At 52.5% G+C, this 19,858-nt stretch overlaps 1 protein-coding gene across 5 annotated transcripts in view; it reads right to left on the bottom strand.

The window, feature by feature from the left end:
• The window catches only part of POC1A (POC1 centriolar protein A), a 66,901-nt gene extending 53,018 nt beyond the window's left edge, over positions 1–13,883 (bottom strand). Inside the window, exons 1-6 of one of the 5 annotated variants that reach the window (XM_074344775.1) lie at positions 13,571–13,882; positions 10,939–11,023; positions 9,754–9,925; positions 9,191–9,370; positions 8,010–8,117; positions 6,911–7,026 (exon numbers count right to left, since the gene is read on the bottom strand). In XM_074344775.1, coding sequence (XP_074200876.1) covers positions 6,911–7,026; positions 8,010–8,117; positions 9,191–9,370; positions 9,754–9,925; positions 10,939–11,023; positions 13,571–13,792 — 883 coding nt within the window. In that variant the 5' untranslated portion in view covers positions 13,793–13,882. Of the gene's footprint in view, positions 1–6,910; positions 7,027–8,009; positions 8,118–9,190; positions 9,371–9,753; positions 9,926–10,938; positions 11,095–13,570 lie in introns of all 5 variants that reach the window. The other 4 variants (XM_074344774.1, XM_074344773.1, XM_074344777.1 and 1 more) reach the window with 4 other exon arrangements.
• Between the last annotated feature and the right edge of the window lie 5,975 nt (positions 13,884–19,858).

Here is a 19,858-nt window from a genome sequence, read left to right as displayed (position 1 = left end):
AGCCCGACGCCCTCCCCACACTCAAGGCCACAGAGGAGGGGAGCAGCACCCCCAGCGTTTATCACAAATGGGGGCATGAAGAGAAGGGGGGAAAAAGCCACAGCCGATCGAAGCAGGAACTGAACAGGCACCAGCCACAGGCAGTAGCAGAAAGAACATCAGTAGCACACAGAGCCGTATGTGACCGCCCACTTGCGGAGGGACGCAGCTATGTGTGCAGACCCAGAGCAGGTGTGGACAGAAGCTCCAGACAGAGCGCAGGGGCCCTCTCTGCGCTGGGGAGGACAGGAACAGGGGGACTTCTCATCTCTACTCTGCAGACTTACATGATATAGTTTTTAACCATCAGAATATAGGTGCTATGATTACACAACTGAGCAAATCATAAAAAGTGAACCCTTCCCTCCCTCTAAAAGAGTGTGTCACATCTGGGGAGGCAGGAGACCCAGGGCCTGCAGGCACTTGATGTTGTGTGTGCTTGTGCCCGCCACATCATTGTTCAAACCAGCACTGAAGGGGGTGGGAGAGGGGCCCAAACACTGTGAGATCCCCCAGGGGGTCCTGCCCACCCTTGACCCCTAAGCCCCTCAGCAGGACCGCTTTGAGAGACAGCCGCCCTGCATTGACCTCACCACGCCCCCATCTTCCCTCAGGTCTCCTGAAATGCCGCTCCTGGCACATGTGCCTCCCCTAGCCTGGAGCCCGTGGCAGCCTGTGCCAGCATGAACACCACCCCTGCTCCACCTGAGACGAAGCTGGCGGGGAGAGCCAGCAGCAGGGTGGATCGGGGGAGGCGAGCTCAGGGAGCCCAGGGATTCCTCGGCATCCGTAGGGCGGCAGGGGCAGGGTGTGGCTACCACGCGAGGGCCCCCTACCTTGGTCGAGCCCACCCAAGGGAGGGAGTCCGCCCCGGAGGAAGTGTGCCCAAAAAGCTCTGCTGCACTATAAACAGCAGGAATAGCAAAGGCCTCCTGGCTGGAGTAGAAACATCTGGAACCATTTACTCCAGAAGAGGGCCCAGCCTGGCATGGCAGGCTCTGAGGTATGTGCCGGACACCAGGACCAAACCTCCTTTCCCACTTGCTCTCCCACCTCCCTCACTGGCCTCACCAGCCTAGGGCAGCCTCTCCAGCTCGGCAGAGTGGGGGCTGTTCCAGGGAGGCCTCATCCTAAGAATCATCCCTGCCAGTCTCCACGGAGGCCCAGCTGCCCCCCAAGGGGGTGAGCCTCCTGTCACGAAGCCCTGAGCAGTGACAGCCCACGAACGATCCACTTTCACCAGGCCCAAAGCTGCAGGCCCTCCTCCCGGCCGCATGGCAGAGATGAGTGATGACTGACAGCAGACTGCCACTCGGGCACAGCTGTGGGCTACTCCCCCGGCCCCACCTCAGCCCCAAAGAGAGGACTCCAACCCAGGGATGGAGATGTACCAACATCAAGATTTTACAGATGAAAAAATAAAAGTAAAAATAAACAAATGGGACCTAATTAAACTTACAAGCTTTTGCACAGCAAAGGAAACCATAAGCAAAACAAAATGACAGCCTTTGGAATGGGAGAAAATATTTGCCAAAGATGAAACTGACAAGGGCTTGATTTCCAGAAATATATAAACAGCTCATATGACAATAAGAAAAAAACAAACAACCCAATCCAAAAATGGGCAGAAGACCTAAACAAGCAATTCTCCAATGAAGACATACGAAAGACCAATAGGCACATGAAAAAATCCTCAGTATCACTAATTATCAGAAACATGCAAATCAAAACTACAATGAGGTATCACCTCCCACTAGTCAAAATGGCCATCATTCAAAAGTCCACAAATGACAAATGCTGGAGAGGGTGTGGAGAAAAGGGAACCCTGCTACACTGTTGGTGGGAATGCAGTTTGGTGCAGCCACTGTGGAAAATAGTATGGAGAGTCCTCAAAAGCCTGAAAAAAGACTTACCATATGACCCAGTAACCCCACTCCTGGGCATATATCCAGAGGGAACCCTAATTCAAAAAGACACCCACACCCCAATGTTCATAGCAGCAGTATTTACAATAGCCAAGACATGGAAACAACCTAAACGTCCATTGACAGGTCACTGGATAAAGAAGTTGTGGTATATTTACACAATGGAATATTACTCAGCCATAAAAAATGATAAAATAATGCCATTTGCAGCAACATGGATGGCCCTGGAGAATGTCATTCTAAGTGAACTTAGCCAGAAAAAGAAAAATACCATGTATCACTTATATGTGGAATCTAAAAACACAAGACAAATGAACTTCTATGTAAAACAGAAACAGACTCACAGACATAGAATACAGACTTGTGGTTGCCAGAGGGGAGCGGGGTGGGAAGGGATAAACTGGGAGTTTGCAATTTGAAGATACTGACTGGTATACACAAAATAGGTAAACAAGTTTACACTGTATAGCACAGGGAAATATATTCAATATTCTGTAGTAGCTCACGGTAAAAAAGAATATGAAAATGAATATATGTATGTTCATGTATGACTGAAGAATTGTGCTGTACGCCAAATTTTAAAAAGTCTACAGAGGGAAAAAAAAAAAAAAAAAAAAAGATTCTACAGATGACCAGGATGCCAGGGAGGTTGTAGACCTTGCCCCCAAGTACCAGGAGTGGACCACTGCCTGTGGGCCACAGGTGGCCTAAGGAGAGACCTGGTACCCACAATCTACACTGTGTGCACACCTCTGCCTGTAGAAGCCCTCAGCAAATCTGGCCCACTGCCTGATGGGCTTCAAACTGACCAAGGAGCCCAGAGAAACCCCCGGTGCTCCAGGAAGAGGTACCTTTCTGGAGCAGGCCACACCAGGGTGGATCCCCACGGCAGTCCCCACCACGAGGGGCTCAGCTCACTCTGCTCAGGGTGGCTTCTCATGATGCACAATGGGTATTACCAGTGACACAGAAGCTGTGGGCTATGGGTTCACACAATGAAGATGCACTGACACCAGCAGCATAACCCTCAAAACACTCCTCCTCGCAAACGTCACATAAACACCCACTTAGGGATGGTGAGAAAGAGCCAGTGACTTGGCCAGATCAGGTGGGACACTGCACTGCCTCCCAATCAATCTTTTTGGTCTCAAAACACCAAAAAGGATGCAGGCCTGCCCTGCTGGCTGCAGAGTGGCTTTAAAACCCTCCATGATCATGTCTGGGGCAAGGTGGGGGTCCAGGGGTGTCCTAAGGACCAGTAGACAGAGAGTCTTGGACTCAGAGCTCTAAATGGAGTTTCTGGAGAGAACCAAGCCAAGTCGTCCCAGGGGCCTCGGGCAAGTACACGACTAGAATCAACACGGTGTAAGGAACCCAGCTTGGGATGGTGGAGAAAACACCAGACTCAGAGGCCCTCAGGTGGAAACCCAGACTCATGGCTTCCTAGCTGTGTGACCCCACCTGTGAAATGCTGACCACTCAGGCCTGTCCCTGGAAAATGGGCCCTCACGTGCCTGTGAACCACATGGCACATTAAGGGACAAGGCTGCTGCTCAGATGTCTGAACAGCCTTAATGTGGGCTCCTCCGTGGGGACTGGCACTTCCAGGGCTCCCGGAGCCCCACCAACTCCTTGCTGAATTGGGAAATCAGAACTGTTCGCTGCACTGACAGGCTGGAGCAAAAAATCTCCTTGCCTGAGACAAATGGTGCCAGCTGCCTGCTGGAGCCCAAAGTGATTCCTACAACCCAACATGGGACCAGAAGTGCCCTCCATGGAGCAAGACCATGGGCAGCTGGACATGGGCAGGCTGGGTGGGCCAGCCACACACTGCAATATCATGAATCAGTTTCTCTCTGAAGAGCCCGACAGCCTTGTGCACCCAAAGCACAGTCAGGGGAGGCACTGGATGTCACTGTCCTTAAAAACTTCCCCCTGGGTTTCCAAGGGATCAAGGACAAAAAACAGCTCAGTGTCCACTGCCAGGGGGCTGGGATACCCCTTCTTGGGGTATCAGCCTCCAAAGAGATCCCCCTGCACCTCTTGGCTGGAGGGGTGGATGGTCAGAGGACAGCAGCTACTTGGGGCTCTCTAGGGGAGCCACTGGACTGAGCCCACCTGACCAGGCCCCTCTAGCAGCAAAGAGGGTGAAGGTGTGCCCCCAGCCAGAGCTCCGATCTGCCAGGCTCTCCTTGAGCCCCGGAGAGGGAGCCCAGAGGTGGTGGGATGAGTTTGCTGCCTTTTGAATACCCATCGTGTGCCATGCATCGGGCAGGGAGCTCAGAGGGAGTATTCCAGGCCCCCTGAAACCTCTGGTTTCCATGAAGGGTGGCTTAGGAATAAGATGCTGCAGGCTCGCTGAGTAGCTCTGTCACAAGAGGAAAGGACAGCTGCAAAAACAGACTCAAATCTCTCTGCGGAGCCTGTCAATCTCCTGCACCTCAGGGCCCCTCAGGACTCAACTTCTGATGCTATCTGAGTCCACTCACCACCTCCCTGGCACTGTCTCTTCCCTACCGCCCACAAAGCCTGCTCACTCAAGAACTCCAGGGACCTCTCCCCTACTGCTCTGCGTCACTCCACCTCCTGACCACTCTCTTTGTGAGACACCCTCAATCCTTCACTACCCTGGCTCTGCTCTCCTCAGCCCTCCATTGCCAGGAGAAGGGGCTCCCACCCCTCACTCTGGCAGCTTTATGGACCTTTTCTTCCATGGCCCCTCAATTACAGGGATGCAGGATATGGCCTTAGCCTTTCTCACACCCCAGCTGGCCCCTCTACTCCATAGCATCAGCTTCTGCTTCTATTCAATCTCCAAAACCCATCCCCTGGGTTTGCCCACGCTGACCCCTGCCCACTCTGATGCACAGCCCTCACGGGACATCGAGCATGGACAGCCTGCCCACAAGTCACCCAGGTATGTGGCTTCCTACCCAAGCAGGCTCTCAGCATTGCTGTCCTCTCAGATGCCCCTCACCCCTTCCCTCCTCTCCCAGCACTTCCAGTCAGGCTACAACTTTGGAACCCTGGGCTAAGGCATGGCATTCAAGGCCCTCCCCAGTGGGTACCTGTGGCTGCACCCCGCCAACACCAGACCCAGGCTCCCAACCATCAGAGGTAGGCCTGGCCTCTCCCAAGGTCACCTAGAGATTCTCTCCTCCCAGTGTCAAGCCTTACGTGGTACAAGCCACATACCCAGAACTCTGTTATACTCCTCATGTGGATTGTAATACCCTGACCCTCCCTCCCCACCTCTCCCTGCCCAAACCCTCCCTCCTGACCCCACACTCAGAGGCGGCCTTCTGGCCCAGCACTCCTCTGTGCCTCCCACCTTCCCCTAGTCAACTATGCAGATGTAGCCAGTCTCCATCTCAGGCCTGGCCCAGAACAGGAGGAGAAAGCCCTCTAAGACTGAAGGAGGAAAGGGAGAGGCGTGGTCTCCAAGTAGAGAGCAGCCCCCGCTGCTGCTCTGTTCTCCAAGCCTCTGTCTGAAACAACGTCAGTGACAAACCTCAGGGCTCCCTAGTTGAGGAAAGAACCAGTTCTTGTAGCTGGCCGCCTGGTGGTGGTGTACGGTACTGCAGGCCTTGACCAACCCGGCCAGCCTTGCTGAGAGCAGTCCTGCAGACTCCAGCCAGGACTGAGACTTGGCATCTGTTAGTCATTGCCACTAACAATGCACCTGGATCCCACTTTGTGTGAGGCATTCAGTTCATGACAGAGACCAACTCATTACCCTCCCAACACCACCTATGAAACAGGCTTTATCATTGTCCCAGGGGGCCCAGAGAATTCAAGTAACCCAGCTAGGAATGCTGAAGCTGGCTGCAGAGGCACCTCCCATCATGTGCTTTTTAAGACCAGGATACACTCCCCCTTCTTTGAAGGTCTGTTCCCCTGGTTACCCCAAGAAAGTGCCATCCTCAAACGTCTAAGAATCAGCTAGGAAGGGCTTGTTGGGGGTGTCGAGTGGAGAGCTCTGAACCCTAAGCCCCACACTTTTGTCCAGATACATCCTTCCCATTTTCAGGTGTGAATTGTGTAAATGGGCCATGGACTTTAAATTTAGTCCCAAGTCAACAACTACAGTTCTTCAAACAACTCCAGCCCTGACCTTCCCTGGTGGCAGCCCTGAGCCCACAGGCCTGCCCACCCATTTGGCCTGCTGCACAACTCCCAGTTCCTCTTGCAGCCCCGTACCAGCTCCCTTCCTGGGCCCCATCCCACAACCAGGGTGAGTTATGGCTCTGCCCAGTCACACCTGCTCTGAGGCCAGCCCCCTACCCCCGTCCCTCCAGCTCTCTCATCCTAATCAGAGCCAAGTCTCCCTCACCCCCGCCACCTCCCTCCTGGAGCCTGATACCAGCCCATGTCGACTGCCCAAGGCCCTGCCTATCAAGGCTACAATTAAACAAGGGGACACAACCTGGGGGTGGCTCCTGAGCCTGGCCCCCAAACAAAATCGACCCTTCATACAGCTCATGGCTCCACACCTGTGGAGGACACCATAGAACCAGAGGTGGCCAACACTGACCTCTTTTGACAGACCTGCCCCCTTCACCACACATCAAGGGTTGTCACGTTGGCCCTGGAAGGCAGAGCTTCCATTACAGGGGGAGGTGACTGGCATGGGCAGCCCCCAAGAAGTGCCCCTCAAGAGAAGGCCTGGTGAGAGAGACATCAAGGGCCCCACATCGGGCACGCAGTGTGCGTGAGACTCTGACACCTCATCAGTGGGCAGCAAAGGGCTCGGTAGATTCCAGGTAGCACCATGCTCCATCTCCCAGCCAAGATTCCAGGACAGCCACGCCATAGACTACCCACCCTGGAGATCCCAACAGACCCAGGACTCCTCCCATCCATTCTCAAGCCCATTCAGGCACCACAGCCATGAGCTACATGCCTGGTGCAACACAGCCCCAGCACAGCTGCTCCGGGACACTCACACTGATAATGCTGCAGGAGCCGGTGCGTCCGCACATCCCACACCTTCACTGTGTTGTCCATGCCGGCAGCAGCGATGCACGTGCCGCTGGGGTGGAAGTCCACGTAGGTGACAAAGCTGGAGAGACAAGGGCCGCCACGTGCTGTAGGAGGTCTGCCCTGGATCAGAACAGACCCTAAAACATCCAACACGTCCCCCTCTCTGCACATCTGCTCACGTTGTTCCCTCAGCCCAGAATACTTCCCTTTTGCCCTGTTTCTTTACCTGGTGGCCGAGGGAGAGCATGAAGGAGAGGGTGAGAACAATACCTAGCAGTGACCTGAGGTGGACTCACCAGGGAGCAAGTCCCAGCATCAACTTCAAAATACAAGCAGAGAAAGTGGCCTTCAGACCAAAGGTCAGCTGGCCACTCGAGGGCTTTCACTGACAGCTGACGCCCCAACCAGAGCCAGAGGCAGGGCAGGCCCTGCCAGCTGAGGGCCAGATGTGAAGGGCCAACAGGGTGGCAGGGCCACTGGCTCACCTTATCCAGGAGTCAGGCCAGGGGCCTCAATATATACAGATGTGACACCAGGCTGGCATCATAGCCAGCTCTCAGGGGGAGCCCTTACCTAGGCTCCCAGCCCAACAGGGGGCAGAAGTTGGGGTTCATTTAGGAACCCAGATCAGGAAGTCCCTGCTCAGAGGCAGGCTCCTCCCTCTCTCAATGATGTGGCACAAAGTGAACAGCCACCATCCATTACAAGAACCAGATTAGCCTTTCATTTATAAAGCCATCACCATGGAGAACATGTTAACATCTTTTTGGGTTCTGGGTACAACTTTCAGACAGACATGTCACAATTCTGTAAAACAGTAAGTAAAGGGAAGAGAGGCCCCAGGAATGGCAAGCCTTGAGGTTAAGCATTCCGATCGTTTGTAGGAATGGGGATAAGGCCAAACCTTCCAGCCACACGGGAGGGGATGCTGAGACAGAGAGCAGCAGAGATATGGCTGCAGGTTCCAGCTGCCACCACCTGAGGCCACTAAGGGCCTCATCGAGCCCAGATCTGTGCTTTCCTCGAATGCCTACAGGTGGAGGACCGGGTCTGGGGACTCACCCGCCATGCTCACAGTATGAGTGGACACATTCCCGGCTGCTCTTGTCCCACAGCTTGACCGTCTTGTCGTCACTGGCGGACACGATGAGCCGCCCATCGGGGGAGAACCTGACCGGGCATGGCATGGGTCACACCACCGACTGACAGACATCAGGGCACCCCACACCGTCTGCCACGGCCACCCTTCCTGCGTTGCCCACCACCTGACCCCAGGAACCAGCTGAAGCCACATGACCTGCTCTGACACTGAGTGATCCTGGGCGAGTGCCTTCCTCTCTGCAAGATGGGTAAGGAGGTAAGCAGGTAAGCAGTAGTGCCATACACAAGGCCCCCAGCACTGCACACGGCAACACGTGCTGGTGCTATTAACATCAACGTGCCCCAAAGCCCACCAACAGCATCCTTATCGCAGTCCCAGGTCCCTTGAGTCTACACTGCCTCTGTGAATGGGTCATCAAGATACAACCTGCCAACAAAAAGGTGTGGCGGTTCTGAGAGACCCACCCTCAAAGGCCTGGTGTGGGCTTGACACATGTTTTCTGGCCAGGCCCCTCCTGTTCTCAGCAGCCCAATGGTGAGGCCTCTCAGAGCAATCAGGGACCTCCTGGGACAGAGGAACAGGTCCCCAGAACACACCTCAACAGTCCCCATTGGACCTCTGACCCCAGAAGAAAGTAGGTAAGACTTTGTGCCAGAGACTCAGCTTCAAACCCCAGCTCTGCCACTTACTATGTGCCCCAGGGCAAGATACTGCACTGTTCTGAGCCTCAGTTTCCTCATCTGCAAAATGGCAATGATGTCACCGACTTGCAGGACTGCCATGAGGAATTAAAAAAAAAAAATCTAGCAGTGGTACTGAAATTATCTTACTGTTGTTGTGGCTACTGCTAGTAAGTGGCCCCTGATGATGCACCTTGGGCTGCTTCTGCACAGATGTTGGGGGTCAACAGTGTCTGGCAAGGAACTAACTCACTCATCATGCATCAGCTCAACGAAGCTTTGCCAATTCACAACATAAGGACGATTATCATTCTTATTCACAGATAAGGGATTTGGGCTCAGGAATATTAAAGAGGGGCTAAGTAACTGGCCCAGGGTCATGATGCCGGCACCTGGCAGCTCCCCTGTGTCCCCCAACCCCCCGGGTTCCTCCAACAGTCTCCAGGCAGAGCCACACTCACCTGGCACAGCGGACCCAGTTGATGTGCTGGCTCAGGGAGAACAGGAATTTCTGGCGATGAGTTGACCACACCTTGACTGTCTTGTCGTCGGAGGCTGTCACAAAGGACTGGCCATCACTGCAGAAATGCACGCTCCTCACTGTGGCCGTGTGTGCACGAAACACGGTTGACTCGCCTTTGCTGCAGGGAGGGGTACCCAGAGTCAGGAAACCCTCACACCCCAAACAGCAACATAAGGGCACATGGAAGCTCTCCCCACCCTTCAGTACCCCTCCCAAAGTCAATCCCAGCCTGAGTTCCCCAGTCCCAGAAAGGGAGGTCAGAGCCTCCCCTACAAGAGCAGAACCCCCTGCCTGCCTCACTCCTGGGCGAGCAGCATCAGTGGAATCCCTTCCAGGATGGCTGAGGTCAGCCCAGACTCCCTGGTGACCCTGAGGGGAGGGCTGCAGCCGAAGCCTCACCTTCCTATAGCTCGTCCTTGGAAGTGAGGGAGATGTCCCCCTGTAACCAGTCTGGCACCAGGGCCCAGACTTGAACAAGCCCCTCAAAAGTCTGTAACTCACACATTGGGTATCCAGATGCGGACAGTCTTGTCACGGGAGCCTGAGGCAAGCAGGTGTCCCGAAGGGGAGAAGTTCACACAGGTGACAGAGTCCTTGTGGCCGGTGAAGCGGTAGGCACGTGACTGGGGCTTCATGTGCCACACCATGAGGCACGAGTCCATGGAGCCACTGGCTGAGGAGAGAGGGGACACTAGGACCCTCGGCTCTAGGGGGCCTGGAGCCTCCACCAGGACGCTGGGGCAGGGGGAGCAGCAGGGAAACATGCGTGACAGTTTGGCTCCGCCTTCCCCACCTCCAGTAACTGCAGAGAGGAGTTCGGAAAGACTACGGTCTGCCAGCTCTCCAAGCAGCAGGCCCACACAGGAACCAGACCAGAGATGCCCTTCACATGCCAGCCCTGAGCTGCAACTGAGGGCCCCAGGTCTCCCCAAAGACATATGCTGAGGCCCTATAGAGCGAGTCCTCCTAAAACTGGGAAACCAGCTCAATCTAATGGGCTTTTTACCATTAAGAGGACCCATCAAAAGCCTAGAGGAGGTCCCCCAAAACAGACCAAAAATGATTTCAGTTTCCTTTTAATCTACAGCGCATCATGAGACCAGCAGCCTCTGGTGGGGACCTTGACTGAAGAGGGAGCCTCGTCCATAGAAACAAGAAAGCTGCAGCCATGACAGTTTGTTGAACCCACAGGGGGCCCAGCAGGGGGGCCTCAGCTGTAGCACAAGGGCAGTGAGGGGAGAGGAGTACCCATCTCTGCTCCACACCTTTCCCACTGGTGGGCATCTTCAACAAGAAGGTGTGCCCACATTACTGTGGCCAACAGAGCCAATAAAGACCCAAAGGAAAAAGAGCCACTATTTAAAGCCCATACTGCAGGCCAGACCCAAGAGGTAGGTAGGGTGTACATGGAAAAGCCCAGAACCTGGTCCCACCCTGAAAGGCTGTGTGACCTTAGCAAGGCCCCCAACCTCTCTGAGCCTCACACTCTACATGCAGAATGGAGCTCACAAAGCCCAGCGCCCAGAGAGACTGCTGGCTCAAGCAGGATGTAGGTCTAGATAAAGCACCTGGGTCCCTACGGCACCCTGTTCCCCACACGCCACACCTCCCAGGTAGAAATTAGACTAGCTCAGCTCATAACTCAGTGCCTAACAAGTGGCATAACAACAAGATGCCTTCTCTTACCCAGATGCTTTGTGTTGAGACTGAAGTCCACACAGGTAACAGCATCTCGGTGGCCCTTAAAATGCCTCTCCAGCGAGGGGTCCTCCTGGGAGAGAGCCAGGGTCAAATGTGTGAAGCCTGAATGAGGAAGGGGCTTCCCCACGTCCAAGACTCTTCCTATAATAGCCAGGAAGGTTTAAAAATGCTCAAGGCATGATCTTGTATACAGAAAATCCTAAGGAATCACTAAAAAAGTAACAAACAAGTTTAGCAAGGTTACAGGATACATAATCAATATACAATAATCAAGTACACCAGCAATCAACAATGTGAAAAATAAAAGTATGGTAACAATTCCATTTAAAATATATAAAAAAGAGCAAAATATTTAGGAATAACTTGACAAAACAAATGTAAGACTTACAAGGTGAAAATTAAAAAACATCATTGAAAGAAATATTAAAAGACCTAGATAAATGGAAAAACATCCCACATACATAGTTTAGAAAACTTAATACTGTTAAGATGCAATATTTACTAAATTGATCTACAGAGTCAACAGAATTCCTATCAAAATCTTAGGTGCCTTTTTTTTTTGCAGAAATTTGACAAGCTGATTCTAAAATTCACATGAAACGTAAGACAGCCAGAACAGCCAGAGTAGACAAAACAATTTAAAAAAAAAAAAAAAGGAAAAGCAGTCACTGTAGAAAACATTTTGGTAGTTGCTTAAAAAGTTAAACAGAGTTATCAAGTGGGGACCCAGCAATTCTAGGTAAATACGCATAAGAAGTTGAAAGCATCTTCACACAAAAACTTGTACACTAATGTTCATAGCAATATTATTCATAATAGCCCAAAAGTGAGTAAATCCTAATGTCCATCAACAGATAATGGATAAACAAAACGTGGTATATAGCCACACAACAGATTATTATTTAATCATAAAAAAGGATGAAGTACTGATACATGCGACAACATGGATGAAACTTGAAAACATTATGCTAAGTGAAAGAAGCCAGAAACCAAAGGACACATTCTGTCTGATTCCATTTATATGAAATGTCCAGAACTGGCAAATCTATAGAGACAGAAAATAGGTTAGTGGCTGACAGGGATGGAGGGAGCGAGGAGAGGAAGGGGAGGGACTGCTTAATGAGCATGGGTTTCTCTTTGGGGTGTCAAAAATGTTCTGGAACCTCCCACACACACACAAAATTTTTTTTAATGTTCTGGACAGAGATAGTGATGGTTGCACAATATTGTGAGTGTAATAGAAAACCAATGAATTTTACACTTCAAAGGGGTGAATTTTATGGTGCATGAATAATAAAAGTTATTTTTCAAAAGGCCCAAGAGGAGAAAATGGTGACTTTCAGCATCCCTGTCTCAGGAATCAGATCCCATACCCTTAATTCCACTGTGGACTGGCCAGTCAATCCGAAGGTCAGCCCTGGAACAGGCCCCCCACGGCTTTACCACTATTTCCACTCCACCCAGCATCAGAGGAGCAGTAGCTTAGGAAGACGTGGAGATAATATTCCAGAGACTTCCCCCATCCAACAGCAACTCATGTCTCAGCACTTGAAGAGTTATATCCCAGCCATGCAAACATCTCTCCCTTTCCCAAACATCAGAAACCTCAAAGAAGCACTTTGGGTGCACCAGGGAGCCCAGCAAAGCCTCCTCTTGGGAGGAAAATGTCCTTGGGGGAGAGCAAGGCCACTGCCACTCCAGAGAGCTGTAACCGGAACAAAACCTCTATGTCTCTGTGCCCAGCTCCACCCCCAACACACCTGCCAGAGTCCTTCTTTCAACAAGAGGAGTGGCAGCTGGGGGAGGGCCCCCAATAGAGCAGCAACTGCTCCACCTGAGCTTCTTGGAAGAACAAAAGTAAAACAGTACCCGCCTCTAAAGGCAAGTGCAGATCCACGCCTAACCAGGGAACCCCTGAAATCTCCCAACACCCTCTCCTCCAATCCCAAAGGCTTGCTCGTTCCTCATCTCCCCCAAAAGGTGGAGTATATATTGAGGTGGGGGAGAACACCAGATTAGGGATCAAAGGCCTGGCTCCTAGTCTGGGCCCTCTGCTCAAGTGCCCTTACACCTAAGAAAGCCAATAAGCCACCACCCAGCCTCCCTGACTTTCAACCCAGTCAGAAGGCCAGGCAAATTCAAAATAATCTCTCAAAACAAGGGGCTTTGAAGTGCTCCCCTCTGCCTCTGACAGGACCTGGCACTCAGAGGGGGCTGCCTGGTCCAGGTCACACTGCAGGCCTGGGACGTCTCAGGCAAGCAGAGATCCCGCTGCTCCCACCAGTCGAAGCCGAGTGCACCCTCAAAAGCCATCCACTGCTTAGGATAACGAGACTTAGGCCAGAGAGGCCCGGCGCTGGCCCCACGTCACACTTCCAGTCGGGCAGTACTAGTGACTCCTCTAGGATGCAAATCGTCGGGGTAGAAAATGGTTTGTTAGCCGCGCACAAGGCCTGGCATGTAGGAGGCGCTCACTAGGTGCCCCGACCCGGCGCCTCCTGCATAGACGGTAAACTGTGGCCGGAGAGGACCGGCTTGGAACCCGGGGTCCGGCCAGAGTCCCACTGTCCCCGAGGGGAGACCAAGTCCCGGGCGGCCGCCGCCGGCAGGAACTTACCGGGCAGGGCGCGGCCATGGCGAGGCCGGGGGTGCCCAGGACGCCTGAGGAGCCGGAGGAAGCAGCGGCTGCCGTTGCCGCCCGTTCAGTTTCCGCGCCCCTAACCGCCGCCAATAGCAACGCGGGTCGCTTCGCCGCGCCCCGCCCACCGCGATTAAAGGAGACGCGGCGCCTCGACTTTTTGTCCCCCGACCGGAAGGAGCGCTGTATGACCGCCTCCATAGCCTCCGCGCCCAGCTCCACCAGGCCCAGCAGCCTACGGACGGCGCCGCCAAAGGCCTCTGTCCACCGTCACTCATTCCCCCTGAGAAATTAAAAAGCCCAGGATGAGGGGTTCGCTCTACCGACCCGTAGCCCGGCTAAAGAAACGGCGAGCACAGCCTTCTGGGAAATGCAGTTCGAAGACGACCACATCCTTGTATTGGGGGTGGGTGGGACTACATTTCCCAGGATGGCCTGGGATGGGGCCGTGATTAACCACCCGAAGTAAACACTTTAAGGATCCCGGAAGTGGAGGAACGTGGCTTGTCGTTTAAGTGTCTCTTAAAGCGCCCGCTAGGCCAGCTTTTCTTTCAGTACCCCATTAAGAGCCAATTATTCGTCCTTCCGGAATTCTTTAAATGGTTCGCTCCTCCGAAAGCGCTTAAAACAAGTGTCGATTTAAAAGAACACTAGTCCTTTGGAATCACATCCTCAAAGTGTAGAGATCTGGGTTCTAGTCTCAGTTCTTACCCTGATTTTCAGTGTGACCTCGGGAAAATTAACCCTGTTCTGTGGGCCTCAAGTTTCCCATTTCTAATAGTGTGACGCAGCCTGGCCCTCTCAGGACCCTTCAGCCCTGGGAAGCCGTTGTTTAAAAAAAAAAGGAGACAATTCAGGGCCCTGGCCACCAGAGGTCGTCCCTGCTCACTTTTTGCTGTCTCTAGACCTTTCCTCTACCCCGCCTCACTGTGAACATCGTCCCAGCCTGGACCTGACCTGGACTGGATGATTGCAAGATTTGGCAATCTTCCATCACTTCCCCTGGGCAGATTGGATTGGCCATACTCCATTGTCGATTAGGATCTGGCCAGGCCCTGAGGTTTCTTAGAACATCCTGAGACCTAAGATGGTGTGTACCTGGACCTGCAAACCAGAGGCCAATTCAGTGAACTCAGAAATTGGCATGTGGCTGGAGCAGGAATATGGAGGAGTCTCTTCTTTGGACCTGGAAGTTCTGGGGCCAGATACAGGAGATAGATACATTTAATTCCATCTTCACTGTGATTTGGCATAAAATTGGTTCCTGTGTGTTAGAAATGTTCAGGTGCATTTGACACTATGAAATTTCCTTAAAACAAGTGTAGTATCACTCACCCACACCCCGAAATTGTTCAACACTTTTCAAAGGACAGTTTTTAATCCTTCCCACCAACATTTGCATCTTATTCAGATATTCTTTTGCCTACTGGCCAAACATTTAAAGTGAAAAAAGTTAAGGAAGAAAAAAATTAAATACAGAAAACTGTATCTATTACACATAAAGGTTCATTCATTCTTGTTGTTGAGTAGTGTGTTTTGTTTTGTTTGTGTCGATTTTAGCTATAGAATACTCCTGGTCTAGAGTTCATAATCTGCAAAACTGAATTTAGAGAAATCCTTCTGTAAAATGTCAGTTTTGCTAAAAGTAAGAGGCACTGGAAGAGTTTATTCATCCTCCCTATCTTTCCAAATCCCTCTGTCTGCTGTCCTTACCCATCAGGGAGAGGGCGCTGGGGATGCCCCACTTCCTCTTAGTCATTTACTCACCATAAAAATGCAAAGAAGTCAACTCTGCCAACACCATGTAGATAGCCCAGGATCCACCACTGGCACAGCCTGCATAACCAACACTGGTGCTTCCATGTTTTGACTGAGCAGTCCTCAGCCCATGCCACCTCTACCAGATTGAACTCCATTTCTGATCGGGGCCTCCCTGGGAGGGGAGCACTCAAAGTTGGAAAAGCCTTAATGTCAGGGGGCCTCCACGTTGAGGGTCTGGAAGAGAGCTTCTTTTTCAAGCCCCTCCACCCTGTCAGAGATGTCTCTGTCCTGGTACAGAACCCACACATGGACCCCCTTACTAGAGCCTCTTGCCCGCTCCTCACTCCCAGACCCCCTGCCCAAGGGCCATGGCTACCCCAGGGTGGGACAGAGAAAGAAGGAAACCAGGGATCACACCCTCCCACCTAGCCCAACCCAACCTGTGCCTGAAAAACCCCATCAGTGCTCTCAGTCTGCCTGGCATCTGCCAGAGGCCTGGTTTTGAAACTCTGAACCAGGCAGCTCAGGGCTTTTCCCAGGGTCAGGCATATCTAGGGGTGAGTCCAGGCCCTGCCAGCTCCAAGCTGGGAGATCTCACAGGAGTCACACCACCTCTCCAAGACTCTGTGGCCTCAGTTATAAAATAATCATAATAATATACTTGCTGTGATGGGGGAGGGAAGACTCCATGAACTATTAATTCATGTCAGAGCTCAATGCTGAGCTGCCACTGAATACATACATGTGACTTCTTACTACCGCCTCAGTAACATCTCATACCCGCTTCGTTCCAGTGATCTGGCCAACACCCCTCGGCCTCCACTCCCACCACCCTCCCCTGGCTCCCTCTGCTCCAGCCACACTGGCCTTCTCACTGTTCCTTAAATAAGAATGTGTCAGGTACACTCCCACCTCAGGACTCTTGCACTGGCTTATCATCCCTGGGTCCACGTGGCTCAACCCATCACTTTCATCAGGACTTTGTTCAAAAGTTACTTTCTCAATGGAGCCTGACCACCTGATGGAAAATGATAACCCTCCCTCCCCTTTCTCTGCTTTGTTTCCTGCCTGTGACATCACCATCTGACACTCTGGACTTGCTACATTGTCTTCTCCCCACAGAGAACATCAGCTCCAGGGAATCCAGGGAACAGATGTGACTGTACTCCTACACCCAGCACAGGACCCAGACAGAGTAGGGGGCATAATAAATATTTGCCAAATAAACAAATGAATCCTGACAAGATTGCTCATAGATTGTAATAGGGTCTGTGACTGGCAGGACTTGCTCTCAGCTGGGAAGAAGGGATTAGGGTAATCACGAAAAGCTTCTGTGAGCGAGCAGGGAGATCTGAGCTTTGGAACATGAGTAGCGCATAGGTAGACAGGAGAGAAGAGGAAGGACAGTTTCAGTGCAGGGGACAGCCTAGGCAATGGTCTGGTGACAGGACTGAACAGAGGGTGTCTAATGAGGAGGGACAAACCAGGAGGGCTCAGGAGTAAGGCCAGACGGTAAGGCCACAAGTGTAGACAAGACTTGGGATTGGTCTCAAAGGGGCAGGAAGTCACATGTCCCTTCCTGAGGCTGAGGTGAGCCAAAGGAGATCCCTTACAGATGGGGCTCTAGTATCAGGTCTTTCTGTTGTGGGAAAGACTCCTGCAGGGTGACCCTCCCCAGAAAGTCCCATTGCAATTCTGGGCCGCAGCGGTGCCCACCATGAAACTGGCATGCCCCTGCAGGTCAGCCTTCAATATGGCAGGCCCACCCCAAAGTGGGAGAGGTCCAGGGGAGCCCCAAGCCTTCAACCTCACCTAACCCTGCTCCTCCATCCAACAGCAGTGGCCACTCTGGGTAATCGTCCAGCTTGGGCCTGTCCTTGCACATTGCAAACAGTGAGTGGTATGACTAAAGGTCATGGCAATTCCTGGGACAGTGATGTCAATGGACCCAGGGGTCCCTGGGACCAGTTTCTTGGAAGACACAGAGCTGGTCAGTAACCACATTCCACATTATCCACTCAAGTCAGATAGAGAAGCTTATCTCATAAGCATGGTACATGGCCTCTCTCCCATAGCCTCAAGCAACCCCATCAGAGATGCTGGGCCTCCGTATCATGTTGTTCAGGGAGAGTGGAAGGGGCCAGGGCAGCCCAACTGTGTGATAAGAGAGAGAATTCCATAAAACTGAGCCCCACCCCACCCCCAAGCCTTGGCTCTGCACACATGCGCTGGGGACAGGGTGCAGACAGGGCTTCAGAGCAGTGGTTCTCAGCCCTGGCTGCATTCAGAACCTCTGCAGGTGGGGCCAGGCACCAGTGTTTCTAAAAGGCTCTCCAAGTGAGTCCATTGGGCAGCCAAGGCTGAGAACTGCCTCTCTAGACCTCTTGTGACCAAGAGGACTTTCTGGGATGCTGGAAATGTTCTACATCTGCACTCTCCAATAAGGTAGCCACCGGTCACATGTGATTATCCAACCTTTGAAATGTGGCTACTGTGCCTAAGGAGTGGAATTTTAAATTTTATTTAATTTTAATTAATTTAACCATAAATAGCCATATGTGGCTAGTGGCTACTGTATTGGACAGCACAGTCCTAGACTGGGGACTCGCTCTGTAGCCCTGGACAAGTCACTGAGCCCTTTGGACTTCAGTCTCCCAGTGAGGCTGTGGGGAGCATAGTGTCCAGTTCACAGTGTCCAGAGCAACCCTTTGTCCCTATATCCCACTGCCCAGCTGAGAGGGGTTTGGAGACACCAGCCCAAACCCAGTGACCTGCAGCAAGACAGAAGGGTGCAGGCCACAGCTCCTCAGGCTCCCTAGCAGATCTTTGCTGTCTGCCCACAGAGCATTTGGGGTGGGGAGCTAGGGCCAGGTGCCCAAGAAACCAGAGGATAATCGGATTTCCCTCCTCCAGGGAGCCCTGAATTGTGGTGTGGTGAACCAGCCTGGAAGAGTGCCGGCAACAGAATAACTGACAATTATCACTTACCTAAGAGTCATTGCCGGTTCTACACCTTCCTTCTGCCTGGGACACCCCTGCATCCAGGCCTCTGGGGGAGATCCTGCCCTCTAACCTTGGTTCATATGCCCCCACCCTGGATCTGCAGAAGGAGTGGCTGCCTTGCCCCCAGACAGCCCCCCACCCACCCTGGGCTCAGGCTGCTCAGACTCCATCAGGCCAGACCCTCTGCCTGCTACTGGGCCTGGGTCTTATTCTGAGGAGCCATGTGCTTCCAGAGGGAGGATCCCATCAGTTCATTCTAGCCACTTCTCTGCAGCAGATGGGGTGGATGAAGGGGTGTGACTGTGTGTGTGTGCGCCCGGCGGTGTCTCTGAGTGCTACCTGTGATTGTGTCTGTGACACATGTGCGCGTGCCTATGGAAGACTCTCAATGCATGTACCTGTGCCTGCATACCTTCGTTTGGGGTCCTCTGGAAGCTGAGAAAGGATTCAAAGGGAATTCATTTATTTGGGAGGTGATTCTAGAGGACACCAGTAGGGAGTGAGAAAGTGAGACAGAGTGGGGAGAGCAGCCATGGCGGGTGTCATTAAGGAAGTTACTACTGCAGGGGGCCAGAGCCCAATCGTCCTGGAGAGCCTGAAACCCCATACAGACCATGCCTAGGCTCATCTCACCTGAGGCGGGGGAGTTAAGGAGTTTATCTACCCACACTCGACAGCTGTGGCTGAGGCCTGGCACTTCCAGCCAGTCCAACACCAGGCCTAGGGGCTTTGGAGACAAAGAAAACCTTTAGTACACACAGGGTCTCTGGTACTGGCAGTAAGAAGTCAGGCTTGGGTTCCCCAAACCAGTAAGTGGGACAGGCCAGGTAGAGTGCCGACACCATCTGCTACCCTGCGTGTCTGTGTTTATGTGTATGAGCCATTGCCACATTACGTCACATGGACACACAGACTCCCATGACCTCTCCTTGTGCAAATATCCACTGGTCCGGCAAAGGTCAGCACAACATCAAGCGAGCTCTGGCCTTGATCTCCTTCCCTCCCCTAAACAGGCCAGCTCAGAGTTTGTCAAATCATACCAGGCCTGAACCAAATTTGGCTGAACAGACCTGTATCTGCTTTGGTCAGTGGCAGCTTTTGCCCTTGGGCCAGGGTGGGGGCCAGGGGTCAGAGCTGGCTGGGGGAAGGGCCATGAGGGAGGCCCTACTGCTGAGAAGGCACCAGGACTAGAACCGGGCCTCCTCTGTCTGGACCTTGCTGCCAACATTTGTAAAGACCCTATTTCCTAATAAAGTCACATTCATAGGTACGGGGTGGGGGATGGTTAAGACTATATCTTTTAGGGGGACACAACCCTAGGGCATAGGGTTGCATTAGGATTAGACTCCAGGCCTGGCACATAGTAAGTTCTCAATAAATGGTAGCTTAAAAAAGAACATTTTCTGTTATAAAATGAGTAAGCCCTGGGGATGTAACATACAGCATGGTGACTATAGGTAATATTACTGCAGTGCATATTTGAAAGTAGCTAGAAGAGTGGCT

This window comes from Camelus bactrianus, chromosome 17, assembly GCF_048773025.1.
Source record: "Camelus bactrianus isolate YW-2024 breed Bactrian camel chromosome 17, ASM4877302v1, whole genome shotgun sequence".
Lineage (NCBI taxonomy): Eukaryota > Metazoa > Chordata > Mammalia > Artiodactyla > Camelidae > Camelus > Camelus bactrianus.
The sequence above is the reverse complement of the archived record's forward strand: the minus strand, read 5'-3'. Positions and strand labels throughout refer to the sequence as shown.